The sequence below is a fragment of the Eublepharis macularius genome, chromosome 6 (genome assembly GCF_028583425.1).
Source record: "Eublepharis macularius isolate TG4126 chromosome 6, MPM_Emac_v1.0, whole genome shotgun sequence".
In the NCBI taxonomy this organism is placed as follows: Eukaryota; Metazoa; Chordata; class Lepidosauria; order Squamata; family Eublepharidae; genus Eublepharis; species Eublepharis macularius.
Window position 1 is genome coordinate 58,217,620 of NC_072795.1, and position 17,800 is coordinate 58,235,419.

The following is a 17,800-nucleotide window of genomic DNA, read 5'->3' on the forward strand; positions in this document are numbered from 1 at the left end:
GCAATGGCTTCTCAGGGCACATGTTTCTTAAAGCTACAGATACTGCTTCTATCATTTGTGGGGGGTTTAACCCCCCCCCCAAAACCCATTCTTTTTTAAGAGTTCAGATTTTTCTGCAATGCTTGGGCTTTTCCCAGGTTGGTAAAAAGATCTGTCTTGTCTGTCCATAACATTAATTTCCAGATTTAAATAGCCACAGATGGGATCATATTGAGAATTAAATATATACTGATGAAGGAGAAGTTTGCTTCTCACATTTTTTCTTTGCTTGTCATATTATATTTGCTTGTCAAATTATATTAGTTCTTCCAGCATTCATATTCTTCTGTATTTCTCTCCTTTGGAAGACTTGCCCTTCTTAAAGAAAATCTCATTGCCTTTTATGGCAACGGCCCTAAAAAAGTCATATTAATCCATGCAAAATTCAAAAACAAGAATGAAATCTATGTAGTACTTTTTATTAGGACCAAACAAATTGACACAAAACATTGTGCAAACTTTTCAACTCATTGTGTTAAGGTCTGATCTGCCATTTAATCACAAAGGCAACTTTTAGACAGCTTTTTCATACCCTATCTAAGCTGCAATACACATTTTATCTGGGCATTCACTATAATAGTTTTAAACAGGGCTTTTTTTCAGCTGGAATATGGTGGAACGGAGTTCTGGAACCTCTTGAAAATGGTCACATGGCTGGTGGCCCTGCCCCCTGATCTCCAGACAGAGGGGAGTTTTTATTTAAACTTTTTAAAACTCCCCCCTTGTTCCAGCTGACCCAAAGTGATGTCATTGGCCCTGGGAGCATGCGTGTACTTTGCGCGCACACGTGGTACCAGGGGCACCACCTCCTGCCAAGAGTTGCCCCCTGTGCTGGCAACCCACTGAGTTCCACCATCTCTTTTCCCAGAAAAAAAGCCCTGGTTTTAAATAACATGTATGCTCCCTGAAGGGATTTGACACGCTTTACCGTCTATTTCATTTCTCTTTTTCTTTTAACTAATCATCTGAGCTGAAACAAAATTCAAGTGTGTTGGACTTCCCAGGCAATTGTCTCTTTTCTTGTATATTGAGTTTCATAGTTTTCCAATCACAATAATCTGATGTTGGTTTAGAATCCTGGTTTGTGGGCAAGAAGCAAACTCTAATTTTGTTCAAGCAAATTTAGATATCATAATGTATTAATATTAAATCAAATACTACCTATGCTGTAGCATAGTGGTTAAGTGGTTGGGCTGTGAATTATCACTCTGATGGTTCCTTTCATCCCCAGCTCCCTAACTATATTGCAGGGTAATAACAACATTGACTTTGTTATCACTCTGTGAGGTACTAAGCTGTCTAGAAGAGCAGCATCTAACCACAGTTGACGACGACGACGACGACGATATCTTTACTCTCAGATTCAAGTATGAGGGGAAGAGGGAACCTGTGCACCTGGCAATATATCCAGTTTGTTCGTGATCCTGTGCCTAACATTTTGCAGCGATGTCTGCCTGGATGAACACCAGAATGTGTGAAGGGAGATGTATTTTCTGATCATGTTGGGGCTACATACAAGGAAGCTATATCTAATTGCATTTCCTCAGCACCTGCACAGTAAAAGATTTGCATTTCTTTCTCCAGTTTGTAGAGTTGACTAGAAGACACAAGGCGAGCTCTCAGAAAGTATATTTGCCGCAAAAAGTATAATTTGGCCTTGATTTGCATCTGTTGGAGAGGAATATGTGCCCCATGCAGTAGGTTATTTTCATTTATACCACAAGGAAATAGAGAAATCTAGTAATTGTGGTTCTGTGACAGTATTAAAGTTCTCTGAAGAACACTAAACCAAACTACAGTTCCCCAGGTTCTTTTGGGGAAAACCATGACAGTTAAGGTGTTATAAAACCAATACTGGTTTGTACTATAGATCAGCCCACAAATACAGCCCAGTTAGTTCAGTGCCAGTTGAATAGCTGTAATAATCTCCTAAATGCAATCAAACCACAAATTATACTCACAGTGAAGAAACCTTTTCTTCTCCTTCTGCTCCCTACATAAAAGCGGGACCCTGTCACAGTCAAGGATGTGGGGAAAGGAGCATCCACAATCCTAAAGGGAAACAACAACAAATATGGCTCCAGATAGCTACAGTCATCATCAGTTCCAGAGCACCAGCAGAGAAAAAAGGAGGTTAACTACACTAATTAAAAATACTGCTTTCATGAGAATATGGGGCTTTAATCTGAGCTGGTTATTTGCTGTAACAACTTCAAAGCCCTGTAAAAGTTCCAATGCCTTGTTGGTTTTTGAGCGCCTATGTTGGTTCTTGTGCTCAACCTTGAAAATGCTTGAGCTTCCACACAGTGACTTCAGCAATATCTCTCCCATACCTGTCTCAGATATTTGTAAATGCCTGTGTCTACTTTTGGACAGCTCAGCATCTACACAAATTCATGTGGCCCAGACTCAGTCAAAAACTTGTAAATTCTCTGTTGTTTCTCCAGTCCCTACATGCTTGCAATAGTACTTGACTAATACATGGCAGATTCACATTTCCCATGAATGTGTCTTGACCAGAAGGGTTACTCATCACACCTGCAATGATACTTTCACAACCTGGGGCCAAACTAAATGTTAACACCATAAAGTCTCTCTCTCTCTCTCTCTCTCTCTCTCTCTCTCTCTCTCTCTCTCTCTCTCTCTCTCTCTCTCTCTTGACATGGAGTAGGTTCCATGCTTTTTATTTTTCTTAATTTTTTTTTTGAGAGAAACTTTATTATCCAGATGACAGGAGCTCTCATGCCATGACACAAAGCCCTCAGAAATCTCAGTTCTGGAGAGTACCAATTCCCATGCAGCCCCATCCCAGGGATGGGGGTGGTGGTTAAATTACCCCTGAATTGTACGTGCGTCACATACACATCTGTAGGGATGCTGCAGTCCACAGTGAGAGAGAAGGAATTTCTAGACACTGCCAGCACCAGCGTGTGCCACTGATTGTCTGCCAGAAATACGTCCCGGAAGGTGACCTGTGTCTGCCAGCCATTGGAGAGCTCTCTGCTCCAGAAGAGGAAGTGAAGTTTATTCCGTGAATACCGGAGCCCAAGCAACAAAGTGTCACTGTTTTCCTCCAAAATGGCAAAGATGTATTCATTTCTCTGAAAAACACAATCAAGTCTATTAGCCCGAAAAAGTATTTTTATCAATCTGTTCTTGCTAAAACAAATAACAACAACAACAATAGTATTTTACTTTTGGAATTTAAAGAGGATAGCAAACTTCATATACGAAAAAGTTATTTAATGGATTGTGAGCCGTACAAAACTTGCAGAATGGAGCTTTCCTGCCTCCTCTTGCAGCTCTCTGAAATTCTGCTTTTGTTGATCAGGGTCACATCTGTATCAGCCAAGAAAACGGTCCCACAGAAAACCCATACACAATCATATGTAGACATGATACATAGGATAGTCACTCACGGTCACGGAAAGCACATCAGCAAATGTAGTTCTGGGCTGATGAACACAAGATAATAGTCTGTGACTGAACAGATGAGTGATGTGATCTATGATAATGGCACTGAAGTGGAAAAATAGATTTCCTTGTGTTAAGTCTTTAAGCTCTTTGATACACCTCTTTATCAGTTGTCCTGTTTGAGGTGTTGGCTGGCCAATGGTGCTATAGTTTCACCTGTGCTTCTGCTTTTATTCTTCTTGCAGCGAGATGCAGCACACACAGGAAGTCTGAGCTTCTGACAAATGATTTACGGAATGAGGAAATCTTTTGGTGGATAACTATCCCAGTTTTCCTCCCATTGTAGAGTTGCTCTCCCAGGGGTGATATTTTACACCCATCAGCACCTCTACATCACCCAAGAGTCCCATTGTTGCAGAAAGAGGGTTTGATATTTCACATGACATCTTCTGACTTCAGCAAGTCCTCAGAGCATGAGCAATTCCTTCTGCTCTATTCTTCAACTTATATTGATTTTACTGACATCAAGGAAGAAGAAGATAGTCTTTTAAAGGTTACTTGTATTGCTGAAAGAGAATATAAGGTAAATTGAAGGCCACTTTCCCCAGTGCAAGTTTTATTAACGAGCGAGCTTCCATAAGTCTCTTCCACGAAGGGTCAAACCACATGAGACAAAATACACTTGAATTGCACTCGAATTACACTCGAATACACTCAAATTACAAAATACACTCGAATTACTTGTGTAATTTGAGTGTACTTTGTCTCATATCACCCATCCTGTCAACTATTCTGAGTACCTAACCATCAAAGTTTTATAAATGCAAGTGGGAAAAGAAGTTGTTTTATTTAAAGATACAACCCACTGATGCTTCTTCAGGAGGATCTATAAGAATATCAAAAGAAAATATTATGTCATTAAAACAGAGTTAAAAAACACATTAAAAGATATTTTTAGAGATCTCCCTGAAGAAGCATCAGCAAAATGCATTGGGATGGTAGATTTTAATAAAATAACTCTCTCTTTCCACTGCACCATCATTTATTGTTCTTTGCTCTGTCCTTGGTGTGACCCTCTTCTCCAGCATAATCAAACTGGCTACAGCTCCAACAGCTAAACCCATGAATTTCAGGGGGTTCAGATACCAGCTTTCGGTTGGACATTGGCAACGTCAAATTCACTGTTGGTTTATTCAACCAAGTCAAACATTTCAGGGGCCTCCAACAGATCTGAAACAAACATGGCTTTTTCAGCGCACAAATAAATGTTACCCATTATAACACGCTCATTCCTCATGAACCTGTTCACCAATTCATATCACTACATGGCTTTATTTATTCTTCTATGTTGTTTGACAGCTGCAGTCATCACATGATAGCCTGTTCACTTGAAGTACTGAGCCCACAACTAAATCTACTTACACGGTTGAGGAGAAAGCTCTCATGTAAACAGAGGCTTCTTCCCACTGGGGAGAGAGAATTAGCATGTCTGTTAATAGGTTAGCAGGCTGCTTGATTCTGCCTTTCCACATCTGGCAGACAGATTGTTAAATAAATCTAAATAAAAACATTTATTTGGAAGTAAGTCCGATTGATTGTATTGAGACTTTCCTTCAAATAAAGTTACTCCTTTATAGCCTAGGTTGCATTTTGTTTTTTGTATTTCCTCTGGAATCATAAAAAGAAAATAGTTAGCAAATTCCTGGATGTTTGTCAAAGTTATGGTTTTTAAATATATATATAATTTAATAAAAACACATCACTCATCCAATTATGAATTATATCTTGTTATCTATGACAGTTTTATATCACTACCTGAAGCACTGAAAATTACATTTTATAGGTTGCATAACTTGGCTTTAATATGACCACACACTGTGAAACTGTCTTGTATCTCATTCTTGAACTCATTCTTACTTACACCTCAATGATTTCAGTGACATTTATGTTTAACTACATATGTTTATAAGTTGTGCCAGTTACAGCATGTAGCATGAGGTAATTAAGAAGCACTTGGATGAATTAAACCAAACGTTATGTAGTCCAGCATCCTGTTTATCTCAGGGTCACTCTAAATGTTACTTCCTTCACAAGGTTGCCACAGAGCCCAACTGTGCTCGTGCATACACTGAGCATCTCTGGGGAATGGCTTGTGCTAAAAAAAAAAAAGAGAGAGAGAGAGCCCAAATCAGCTCAGAAAGCTGCTGCCGGGGGTGAGGGAAGTTCCTGCCTTTCTCCCAAGCATTTTTCCTCATGCAAAACCAGTGTGTGGCCGGGGGCGGGGTCTCATTGCTGCTGCTGCTGCACATGGAAGCATTGCGTGTACATGCGGCAGCAGAAATGGGAAAACCCTGCCCTCCTCCGCACTGTTTCTGCATGTGGGAAAATGCTTGGGAGAAAGGCAAGAACTTCCCTCACCCCCGGCAGCAGCTTTCCGAGCCCATTTGGACTTTCCTTTTTTATGCAAACTATTCCCCAGAGCTGCTGTGTGTCTGCACAAGCCTGGGTTGGCTCCATGGTGAACTCGTGAAGGAAGTAATGTTTAGAGTGATCCTCAGTGGCATGCCATATTTATTTTCAGCAGTTCTATCCTGCTTTTTTCCTCTCTGATCTAATCTTAGAAACTGTTAAAAAGGAGGATTGTGAAGAGCTAGCATAGAAATACACACACACACACACACACACACATATGCTGGCTGTGATCTTATTAATGAATATTTGATTCTGCTGTAATGTAAACTCCATCATATTGCTTACCTTGGATTGCATAGGAAAAGCTTTCAGGGTTAACACAATGGAGAACTCTTCTGGGAACAAATCACAGTAAATGAAAATCTGTGATGCTGGAAAACTGAGGAAGTGGGGGTGGATTGCAGAGAACTGAAAGCCACGTGCCCCTTGGATCTGGATCATGCGTATTCCATTCTTCGCCCCATTCACAGGAACCACTTCTGAGAGAATATCCAGGGGGCGCAGGTCTATATTAGAAAAAGCACAAAGCTGCATCATTAAAGGCGAGGGAGCTCAGCAGACTGTTATACAATGAATCAGTGTTGCGTAGTGGTTAGAGTGTCAGACTAGGATCTGGAAGACCCTGGTTCAAATCTGCCATGAGAGTTTGCTGGGTGACTTGGGCCAGTCACATTCTCTCAGCTTAACCTTTCCCAAAGAGTTGTTGTGAGGATAAAATGAGGGCAAATTGAGCAATATGAGCCATGTTGGGTCCTCATCGGGGAGAAATGGAGTAAATAAATAAAATAAATAATACATGGGTTGGTACTTTCCTGGTGTATCAGTATAATGGGAAGAAACTGATTAGCTGGTAACAGGCATTGGATAAAAATGTTCCTGGGTGGTCAAACTCAGCATAGAAAGAAATAGAACAGGCAGAGATATTGACTTGAAGGCAGGCCACCTGTTCTCACTGCCACCCCTATGGTTGCAACATATCCATTATTTTAAGGACTTCCTGTTAAGGTTGCAAACCTCCACATGTGGCTGGAGACCTCCCGGGACTACAACTGATCTCCAGACAACAAAGATCAGTTTCCCTGGAGAAAACAGCTGCTTTGAAAGGTGGGCTCTATGAAATTATAGCCCACTGAGGTCCCTCACCTCCCTGAACTCTGTTCACCCCAGGCTTCACCCCCAAATCTCCAGGAATTTTTCAAACTGAAAAAACTGGCAACCCTATCTTTTAAAATATTGTCCCTTATTTGAGATTTACCTCAATAACATGAAAAATAATGGCTGTTCTTATTCCAGAACATTTCAGCTTCATAGCATATAACATACATTTTCTTTAGTTTAGACTAGACATGTGCATGAACCAAAAAAAAATACTGAACCAGAGGATCGTGGTTCGGTGCAGACCATGATCCCAAATTCCCGAACAGCAACGAACATCTCCCGTTCCCAAACCCGAACCGTGGATCGTGGATCATGGAGGCCACAACGGAGGGGTGCCCCACTGTTCCCAGTGATACAGGAACGGTGGGTGATGCCGGTGGCATCTGTGTTTGTGTTTGGCTGTCTGTGTTTGGCCCTCAGAGCTGCCTATCAGGGTTTGCAGGGATGAGATTGGAGTGCCCATGGCTACAGAACACCCCCTTCCCCCTCCCTCCCCTGGGTGTCTTCTCTCAACTTGTAACTGCTTTGCTGCTCTGTGGTTGGAAGGAAGCCCTGCTGATCAAGGAAAGCTTGGCTTCCATTCAGGTTTCCAGGGTGACAGAAGGAGGGCAAACAGAGCTCAGGCATTCCCCTGGCTCCGTTGCCAGGGGAATAGATTGCTGGCGCCTGAGTGCCTGGATTCCTGAACTGAGCCCGAACGCCATGATCCAGGCCTCTCCTGACCGCTGGATTGTTGGCCATGGACGATCACAATCCGCCGGGTCACGATCGCGCGATCGCCATTTTCGTGGGTTTTTTACATTCGTTATGCGGATTGTGCCCATCGCTAGTTTAGACAACACAACTTTAGAATGTTCCAGAAATTTCAATTTAGCAACCCTAACTTTGACCTTGTACAAAACAGAATGCACTAAATGACAACAAACTGTACTTGCTATGCTCTCCCCACAAATCCCAATATTACCATTTCAATCTTCATTGGGAAGGGGCAAGGATTTTGTAGGGAGAAACAAGATGCCTGACAAGGTTTAGAGACTTACTCTTGGATAGTTTCAAGATTAAATTGCTAAAAAAGCAGTATATTGCAAGAACATTTGTTGTAATACACCATATGAAAGATATCAGTACTCCTGAAGACTAAATCATGGATGCTGCCCTCTCTGAGAAATTGCCTCTTCAGCCTTAATAAGCTTAATTTGTTTCATTGACAATATTTCTTTCAGATAGGATATATTTTTTTAAAAAAGGAATCACCCTTATTAATAGTGAACTTTTTCTAAAACTATCACACAGACCTTTTTATCTCTAGGTCCTCTGTATGGCATTCAGATTTCAGCATCAGTAGTTAATTAGCAGCTGCTTGTACCTCTTCTTCAAACCATTCCCAGGCTCCATTTTCCTCAGCACCCATAATTACCTCATCCTCTTCCTCCCTTTTCTAGGCTCCAGTGCTTCCTCCACCTGCCTGCTGCTTCTTACAGTCCCCTTCCCTCAGACCCTAATTTTGAACAACAGATTGTGGAATTGGATCAGAAAAAACCCCCACACAATGGTTTAGTGGTGTATAGACAGGGATTATCATTCAGAAAAATATGAAACATAAAAAATATATTAGAGAGTTTTTAAAAAAACTCACAGGGCCAATGTCTTTTTCACAACTTGGCATTTTTATTGCAATTATTTGGCAATTCTACTTGTTCTATGTTTTAATTAGTTGTTATTCATATCATGATTCATTATTACCTCCTGCATGGTACTATAAAATGGTATACACACCCGCACACACATGTTCCACTCTCAGCCAAGTGAACAGAAGCAATGCAAGATGACTTTCAATTGGACTGCATTTCCACAGCGGTAAATACTGAAAAAATTTATATTGTTCTATTTTTTTTAGTTTAAAAAATTTACCTTACTGTATTTTTTACTTTATTTTGTATTTTTCCCGAAAACCAGCCCATCAGAATGGAGATATAATAATAATAAATAAAAAACCTATCAAGTAATTAAAAGAAGCATATGTGGGGGGAAATGGATTTGTTGCCCTGGATCTCTGGATGTGATATTACTCCTAAAGATGAAGTAGTTTCATAATATTCTCTCCAGTGGAAGAGATGACTGTGGTAGGTTACCACAAATACTTCGAGTACTTCAGCTGTCTGTGGCTTGTAGACAGATTTCTCAGAGATGGAAGAGCAGCTTTCTCGCAAATTGATGTAATATGGAAGCCAAAGCAGTCATTTTCAGTTCACCTCCCACATTACACAGAGTCTCTTAATGATTAAAGTGCAGGTAAGGATTATACACAATCACATTAATGATTGTAGAACCACAGCTGTAGATGCTTGAGAGCAGGTTAGGCAGCTTATGTTGCACAGACTGATTAGAGCCCTCTTTCACTTTTAACAGGGAGATGAGGACAGTCACATCATACACATCAAGGGAATGCCCGGGGCTGGTTTTTCAAAAGTTCTGAAGTTACACAGGAGTCTAAATCTATCTTGACTGGCAAAGCAACTGAGACTGTATCTCTGCTAGTGGCTGCATGGCCCTATACAGGATAAAGCAGAGAGGGTTGAGGTAAACTGCCCTGCCACTCAATTTTTGTATCAGTATATACAGTGCTATTGATGTTTAAAGTCTTTCACAACCATTATGTAGTTTGTCCTCCCAACGAACTCTGTGAGGTACTAGTCGGTGTATATATTTAGACATCAGCCTAGATATGACAAAAAATTAACAACTTTGTATAAATTCTGTTGTCTTGAATGGTTTATTTGGAGCACAGAAGAACATAGAATTTAGGTTTCTTTGTCAGAGAGAGAACAGCCCTGAATATGTGCAAAGATTAATAACATGGTTTTAATCCAGTAGCCAACTGAGTGCCATCCGACCTGGGGGTCCTGTCTTCCAGCACTATATCTTTTTTTGATTTTGGATTTGTCTCATCATAGGGTTTTCAAGGTAAGAGATTAGCATGAGATGTCTCTCTGGGAACCAAGATCAGGATAATCCAAACTGTGGTATTCCCCATTACTATGTATGGATGTGAAAGTTGGAGGGCGAAGAAAGCTGACAGGAATTAAACTGATTCATTTGAAATGTGGTGCTGGAGGAGAGTTTTGCAGATACCATGGACAGCCAAAAAGACAAATAAGTGGGTATTAGATCAAATGAAGCCTGAATTCTCCCTAGAAGCTAAAATGACAAATCTAAGGCTATCATACTTTGGTTACATCATGAGAAGACTTTTCTCTGGAAAAGTCAATAATGCTAGGAAAAGTGGAAGGCAGAAGGAAAAGAGGAAGACCTAAAACAAGATGGCTTGACTCAATAAAAGAAGCCATGTCCTCCAGTTTGCAGGATCTGAGCAAGCCTGTTAATGATAGGATGTTTTAGAGGTCTTTCCTTCATAGGGTAGCCATAGGTCAGAGGCAACTTGACAGCACATAACACACACAATCCAGTAACATCCATATAAACATATCCAAATATTAAGATGTTCCATAGCTATCCTGCTACATTGGTCAACCATCAGGAGTGCAGTGGGTATGTGAGATGGGCCATATTCATTGGTGCACTGAGGTTCTGGTACCCTCTATCTTGGGATAAATCTTTTGTTTTCTCTCTACTAGCTTTCTGACACATGGGCTGTTTCCACACTGCTTACCTTCTCTTGGAACGACCCGGAACATCGTGCAAAAAATGCGGAAGATAGTGTTTTCTCGCAAGAGATTTGCGTGATGTCGCACAAATCTCTCGCGAGAAAATGCAATCTTCCATGTTTTTTGTGCAATGTTCCAGGCCGTTCCGAGAGAAGGTAAGCAGTGTGAAAATGGCCATGGTTAAGACTACCTTCTTTCACTGAGAACTTGACATTTCCTCATCTTTCCCTCAGTGTAATGGATACTTTAAATTGATTCATCTCTGCTCTCTGACACTTGTTATGATGCATACTTGTTTTTGCTTTTTATTAAAATGTTTGGGGGCCATTTGATCAAAAAACAGGGCACAAGCTTTATAAATAAACTAAATACCTCAGAGATTATTAGATAGGCAGTGCTGTGAGGTTATATCGGTTAAATGATGGTTGTTTGTCTCTCCTATACTTATCAGAATCCAAAAAGACAACAGTCATTTTCTCCCAAACCTGCCATTAATGTACATTAATTGCTTTACTTACTAATATCTAAGCTGATTTTTTCACATATTAACCAAATATTACCTTAAAGTACTTTTCTGATGATTGGGCTAGGGAAGCAGACAAGTAATCACTATGGTCTATTTTTAAATCTTAAATTATGCATGCTTATTAAGAAGCAAGTCCCAGAGGTATTTTCACAGGTGACACAGAAATTTCAGTTTAGATTTGTTTTTTAACATCACCAAGCTGGCATCATGCCTTGATCTGGATAGCCCAGGCTAGTCTGATCTTATTGGATCTCAGAAGCTAAATAGGGTTGGCTCTGGTTAGTACTTGGATGGGAGACTAGGGTTAGTATGCAGAGGCAAGCAGTGGCAAATCATACCTGAATGTCTCTTGCTTTGAAAACTCCAGCAGTGGTTGTCATAACTCATCTGCGACTTGACCGCACCTTGCACATGCACAAGATGACATCATAGCCACCTGCATTATGCACATTCACAGAGCATTGTTTTTGTGACTCCTAATCCCTCTCCAGTCTTTAGTTATAAGTTCTGTAATGGCTCAAATGTACCTTCGCAAAAAAGTGGCCATGTTAATTATTTCATTAACAAGTTCAACTAAAGATGCATTTGGGGATGGTGGGAGAAATGATAATTGCATCACTTGTGAAGGCATCCTCTACAGTAGAGTTAGGCAGACCTGGAATTATACAAATATGCAAGTCATTTTAATATCAGCTGTGTGCTGATGAACAATCAATTAGTGCTGGACTGGCAGTTCTAGAAGATAATGACTAACACATCTCCCAGATGTGTCGGAAGGGCTATTTGACAGCTGTGAAACACTTTGGCATGGATCATTGCCTGGCACTGTCAGTACGCACAGTGTGCTCAAGCTTGTGCCCTCCGTCAAACCGTTTTTCCCTTGGCTAGCACATGAAACCAAATGTGCCAGGCCGTAACAGAGAGAAACCATTCCTAGAACTCACAGTTCCTTCAATAGGGATTGCAGCCTCTCAGATTTAAGACAGGTTGGATGAGTTCTCCAGTTGAATTATGTTAGTTAATTCTTTTAAAGTAGAATTTAGGAATCTATGAGCTAAATGTGAGCTATAGTCAACAAGAGGTCATCCTTTTTTAAAGGAAAGAAATAAATATTGTTTCCTTCAAGAATACATACCTGGGCAATTATTTCTGATATTTAAAAAGAGATCGAAGAGGACAGAGCAGAGACTGGCTGAAATCAAACAGAGGACACAGATTCCTTGAGACAAACCAATGCCCCAGTTATGAGCAGACACAACACACACACACAATCATTTCTGGTGCAACCAGTGCATAGTGGTCTCAAAGAACTGGCACATTATTCCAGATTACAGGTATGAAAGATTCCTGCTTGCTTAAGGCACACTTAACAGGGGGGGGGGAATCAGTATTTTCCTAAGTCGAGGGAAAGCTTGCTAACAAAGTTTTACAATATTATTTTTCTTTGGTCAGTTGCATGCTGCCTGTACTTAATATATGGGATTTCTAAAGTGGGTACAAAAGGGAAGAATCAAGGCAAGACATATCCAAAGGCACAAACAGACTAAAAATCACCAGCTGTCATTTACCACCATGATGTAGTTCTGGTGCTCCTTTTTAAAGCCTGCTTTTCGTTTCAAAGATTTATCTTACTTAGCAGGATTAAACGATAAAGAATTTGGAAGAATTTGTGCATGGAAGCCTTTAACTGGAAAGCTTCTGCACTTTTTGCTTGGAGGGAAAATTTAGAAATGTTCCATGCTCAGACTGTTTCCACTCTTGTGGCCGTGCAGGTACAGATAAGCCCCATTTCTGGTGGGAATGAAGTTTTAATTCACCGGTTCTAAACAAAGATATGAATTTCCATAATTTAAAAAAATGGATTGCATTATTAAATAGCAGAAACATTATTTAAACATCTTCATATTTTTCTCTAAATGAAGAAAGATTGTAAGGAGACTTTGAGAAGGTTGTTTAAATTTCTCCTTGGTTATTTGAAATCTTGAGTACTGCTAGAACCAGTTAATGAAAGGAGATTATTATGGGACTGGATCCTTACAATTGCAGATTTGTAAGACCACCCACTGCAATTTGCTCCAGGATGATCAAGAAACACATTCTTTCGAGGGAATAACTTGATGTTACACAGTCCTTGTATCATCTCCCGAACCGTCATTAGGACTTTCTATCAGATGTGTACAGCGAGGTCCCCACTGAGAACTCCCGTATGTGGCTACCTAATTTGGACTGTGACTGTGGCAGGTGTGGAGGGAGTCTTAAGCCACTTCCCGTGCCATTTTCCTGATAGGAAATGGCCCAGGGATTATTATTTTCCACTTTGGAGAAACCTACATGTACCTCATCAGTACACATGAAGCCCTCAACAAAGAAATAGCAACTTCTGGGCCATTTCAAGTGAGGAAAATATCATGGGTGGAGAATCTCAAGCTCCCCCTCCTCTGTGCTGTAGTCCATATCCACAGCGGGAGCTTGTGTACCTGCGTAGTGACTTCCCAGCAGGGAACATGCAGCACACCTCTGACAGAAAGTACTCTTCGTAGACCTGGACTCTATGTGAACATTGTATAACCTATAGTTCGATTCCTAACAACATTAACACATGCAAAAAGTGACAGGGGATTTTTAGAACTTGGTCAAGCAAGTCTAGTTGCAACTATACTTCCAGATAAGTCTGTAGAATATATACTGTCATTGCATGGGGAAGAGACAGAAGTAACCATGAGTCAATAGCAGAGCATCTGCTTTGCACGCAGAAGGTCCCAGGTTCAATCCTCAGCATCTCCAGTTATAAGAATCCAGTAGCAGATGATGCAAAAAACCCTGCCAGAGATCCTGGAGAGCTGCTGCCAGTTACAGTAAATAATACTGACCATGATAGACCGGCAGCATTGTGTGCTTATTATTTGAAGTTTTTAGATTTTAGAGTATTACAGAATTTTGTTAACCATAAAAATTCCTTTGAGGACAAATTATACATATTTCTCATACACTACTGCCTCTGGTTTTCTAAGTATTTCATTTGGATAATTTTGATTGATATCTTACTTAGTTTTCATGGCTTGTTGCTTTGTTTTGACCTGTTTCTGTGATACTCTCTTTTGCACTCATTACATCATTTAGTCTATAAGCAAGGTTAAGGCTTTGTCCTCTGGAAAATCAGGGAATTAAAGCAAGGTCGATTACCGAACACATGAAGCTGCCTTATATTGAATCAGACCATTGGTCCATCCAAATCAGTACTACACAGACTGGCAACAGCTCTCGAGGGTCTCAGGTCGAGGTCTTTCCCATCACATACTACCTGGTTCTTTTAACTGGAGGTGCTGAGGGGGATTGGATCAGGGACCTTCTGCATGCCAAGCAGATGCTCCATCACTGAGCCACAAACCCATCCAATTTTTTTGCCACATTATCTGTTTACATTAACAATGCACAAAGCCTTGAACCCTTTCATAGACTGCAAACTGGTTTACTTGCTTCATTAAGAGTAACACGTACAAGGAGAGAAGAAATTGCTTTGGTATTTCTAATAAGGATCAGTAGGCCTGAGAGAGCATTTGAACTGAGCCTCTGATTTTGGGCTGCTATGCATGTTACAAAATTCCTATGCAGAAGGCACTTCCTTTTTGAATTAATGTCAGTGTTGCCTGTAGATAATAATGTATAAATGCAAGCTTTTTGCTTTATGCTGAGAAGTCATGCTTACTTCACTTTCCAACATATGTATCACATATGTAAACAGAGCAATTATCTTCTATACAAGAATTTTTAACGTGCAAAGCAGCACTTATCTCCAAGGCTTGCAAATTAATGGCTGTGAGCCAGAAGCCAAGAAATCAGAGCACTTAAACCAAAGCCAATTTGATCCCACTAAAGCCAATATGATGAAAGGAGGGCATTTTTCCATGGCTATTGTTGACAAGCTCCAATCTTTTGCTTCCCCCAGCAATGCAGAGTTGAAAATGTGGCCAGTAGAGGAAAAATAAGTTGGAGAAGGATCAGGAATTCAAATTTTTCTTCTGGAATGCTGAGAGAATGCCACCAAATGGCACTGCAATATATTTATTAAATCAGTTTTGCTTCAGTCACATATTTCTCACAAAGGTTAATAATAACTGTGAAAAAGAGGAACATTATTCTCAGGAGGCTCAACATAACCAAAATAATAATGTGACCAGAATGAAATGTCATTTAATATTCAGCCAAGAGTATTTGGTAATTTAACCTCCACTTCAATGAATGCAATGCTAATATTTATTTTGCCAATAGAGTGTCTTCCACACAGAGTTTCTGTATATCTACAATGGAACTTAGTATGGAAAAATCCCAAGCAGTAATGATTTTAAAAAATTAGTAATGCTAGAATCCTCTGTGATTTCTTGCTAGGACACTAAAACGAAGAAAAACTAATCCAATTCCTGCTTCTTTGCTATCAGAGCAACTAGGTTATTCAACACAAAACCAATCAGAACTCTGCATATAAGCATATGTTGCTAATAAAGAGGCTCAGTGTTACTCAAAAGCTTGCAGATGGTTTTAAACCAACTACAAATCACTACCCTTACTTCTGATGATCATGGTACATTTTTTAAAAAGAGTTTGGAGTCACTGTATCTGAGCTGCTATGCACAGTCTGAGCTTTGTAAGCAAACAAGGCATCCCAGTTTAGAAGTGAGATTCGGGTTACAATGGATTCCAGAGAGTCACTCCTCTAAGGAAATCCAAGAAATGAGTACTGATCCCTCAGTTCTTACCTGTACAATGTTCCCATGACTTGCTTCCTCTGGCCAGAGATCGGTCAATCCCCATGTGCAGGAGCACAGCCCAAACCAGCAACACAGCAGACATCAGGGAGTTTGGTCAGCAGGTCCATACATGGGAATCCTCTTGGTCATCATCTAGCCTCCTCATCCTAAATAGCTTGCTCTATTCTAGGGTCCTCCAGCAGTGCTACAAAAACATCCTAGTGGAGACACTGTCTGTGACCCAGTTCTTCACAGGTCCTGCAGCTCCTAGAAGCAGTGAGTGTCAGGCTGGTGATCACAAAGCTGATCACTACCAGCCCAGTTATTCCTCCCAATATCACCTAAAACCACAAACTCTAGCTTACCCTGTTATTCTCTGGCTACTGGGAAGAGGCATTCCCTCCCCCATTGAAAGCACTAAAGTAATCAACAGAGAAAGTCCAGAAAGTGGGTTTTCTATTCAGCTGGTTGGTTTTTTTATTTGCTGAAATTCTCCATTCCTGAAGAGCAGAGACCTCCCAGCAGTCACAAAGTAAGCAACAGCAGGAAGCTCTGTATGTAGACATTTAAATGGAAACTAGCTTGAAAAGGAGGAGGAGGAGAAGTACTGCTGCCTTGGGAGCTTCTGCCCAGCCCTCTTGAGGTTGGGTTTTAATGTTCGAGCAAAGGAATTTCCCTCTCCAGCCAAGCCAGTGTTCAGAGAGGATGGCAGATCTTTAAAAGGGAGGAACTTAGCTGTGTTTGCACCTGAATTCATCATCTCCCGGGATACTGTAAACCTGGATTAAGATATAGCCATGTGCATGTGTATGTGCCCAAAGTTTCTTGCCATCTCTATAATTATATATACACATGCACACGCACACATGCACACGCACACACAAACCCTGTTTTGCACAAAAGGCATTTTTAAAAAGACACCATTTCTAAGCGTGTTTGCAACTGGAGTGAATACATGCTTGTTTAAAATCTGGAAAATCTCAGTTTGGAGTGTATGTATAGAAAACAAAGGAAACTGATGCCAGATTTAAAGAGAGGTTATTTAACTGAAGTTTAGGTCCATTGTGAACTTTCCTTGGCAATGAGGAGTCAGTTGTATGAGCACACCACAGGTCACCTGGGGTAATGGCCTCAAAAGAGGAAGCAAAGTCATAAAACATATGGCTTTAGAAGCTCTCTTAGTTAATGTTCTAAAATATTAGAATTAGAGTCAAATGCAGTCTCTTTATAATATTAAGCATTATTTTATTACTGTGACCACAAAAACATGAATATCGCCCTTTGACAATGGAATTAGCACATTAAGCCGGCTTTCCTGCAAGACATGTTTCAAAATGAAAAACTGATGTCCCAGAAGAGAAGCCACATGCTATTTAGAGGACGTGGCTGGCTTTTGAAGAACATGACCATCCTTCTGATTCATATCTCTAGACTGGTTATGCATCTTTCAGAGATGATTTCATAGTAAGCTTCCTTCTCCTTCTAATTCTTCCACCTAGTTCAAGATACCCTTCATGCCTACAGCACTCTGGAGCCCAGCTGAATAAAAAAAAGTCTCTGGGAAAGGCCAGTCTCATCAGACCAATCACTGGAAAGATTTTATGCCACACAAATCTGAATGTTTTTAAGGCAATAAGAAAATGGTGAGAAGAGTGATAAAACTGCCTGCCCCCCTTCTTCAGATTTCCAGTGCAGGAAAATAAATCCAGCATTTAAATTTTAAACTGCTATGTATGTCATACCTACACAACTATTGCACTAACCATGAAATCCTAAGCTAC

The 17,800-nt window shown here is 40.4% G+C and overlaps 1 protein-coding gene across 1 annotated transcript in view; it reads right to left on the reverse strand.

Moving 5' to 3' along the window:
- TSPEAR (thrombospondin type laminin G domain and EAR repeats) overlaps nt 1–16,122 on the reverse strand; it is a 40,448-nt gene extending 24,326 nt beyond the window's left edge. Inside the window, exons 1-4 of the mRNA XM_054984030.1 lie at nt 16,029–16,122; nt 6,211–6,431; nt 2,902–3,140; nt 2,001–2,091 (exon numbers count right to left, since the gene is read on the reverse strand). Coding sequence (XP_054840005.1) covers nt 2,001–2,091; nt 2,902–3,140; nt 6,211–6,431; nt 16,029–16,122 — 645 coding nt within the window. The remainder of the gene's footprint in view (nt 1–2,000; nt 2,092–2,901; nt 3,141–6,210; nt 6,432–16,028) is intronic.
- Between the last annotated feature and the right edge of the window lie 1,678 nt (nt 16,123–17,800).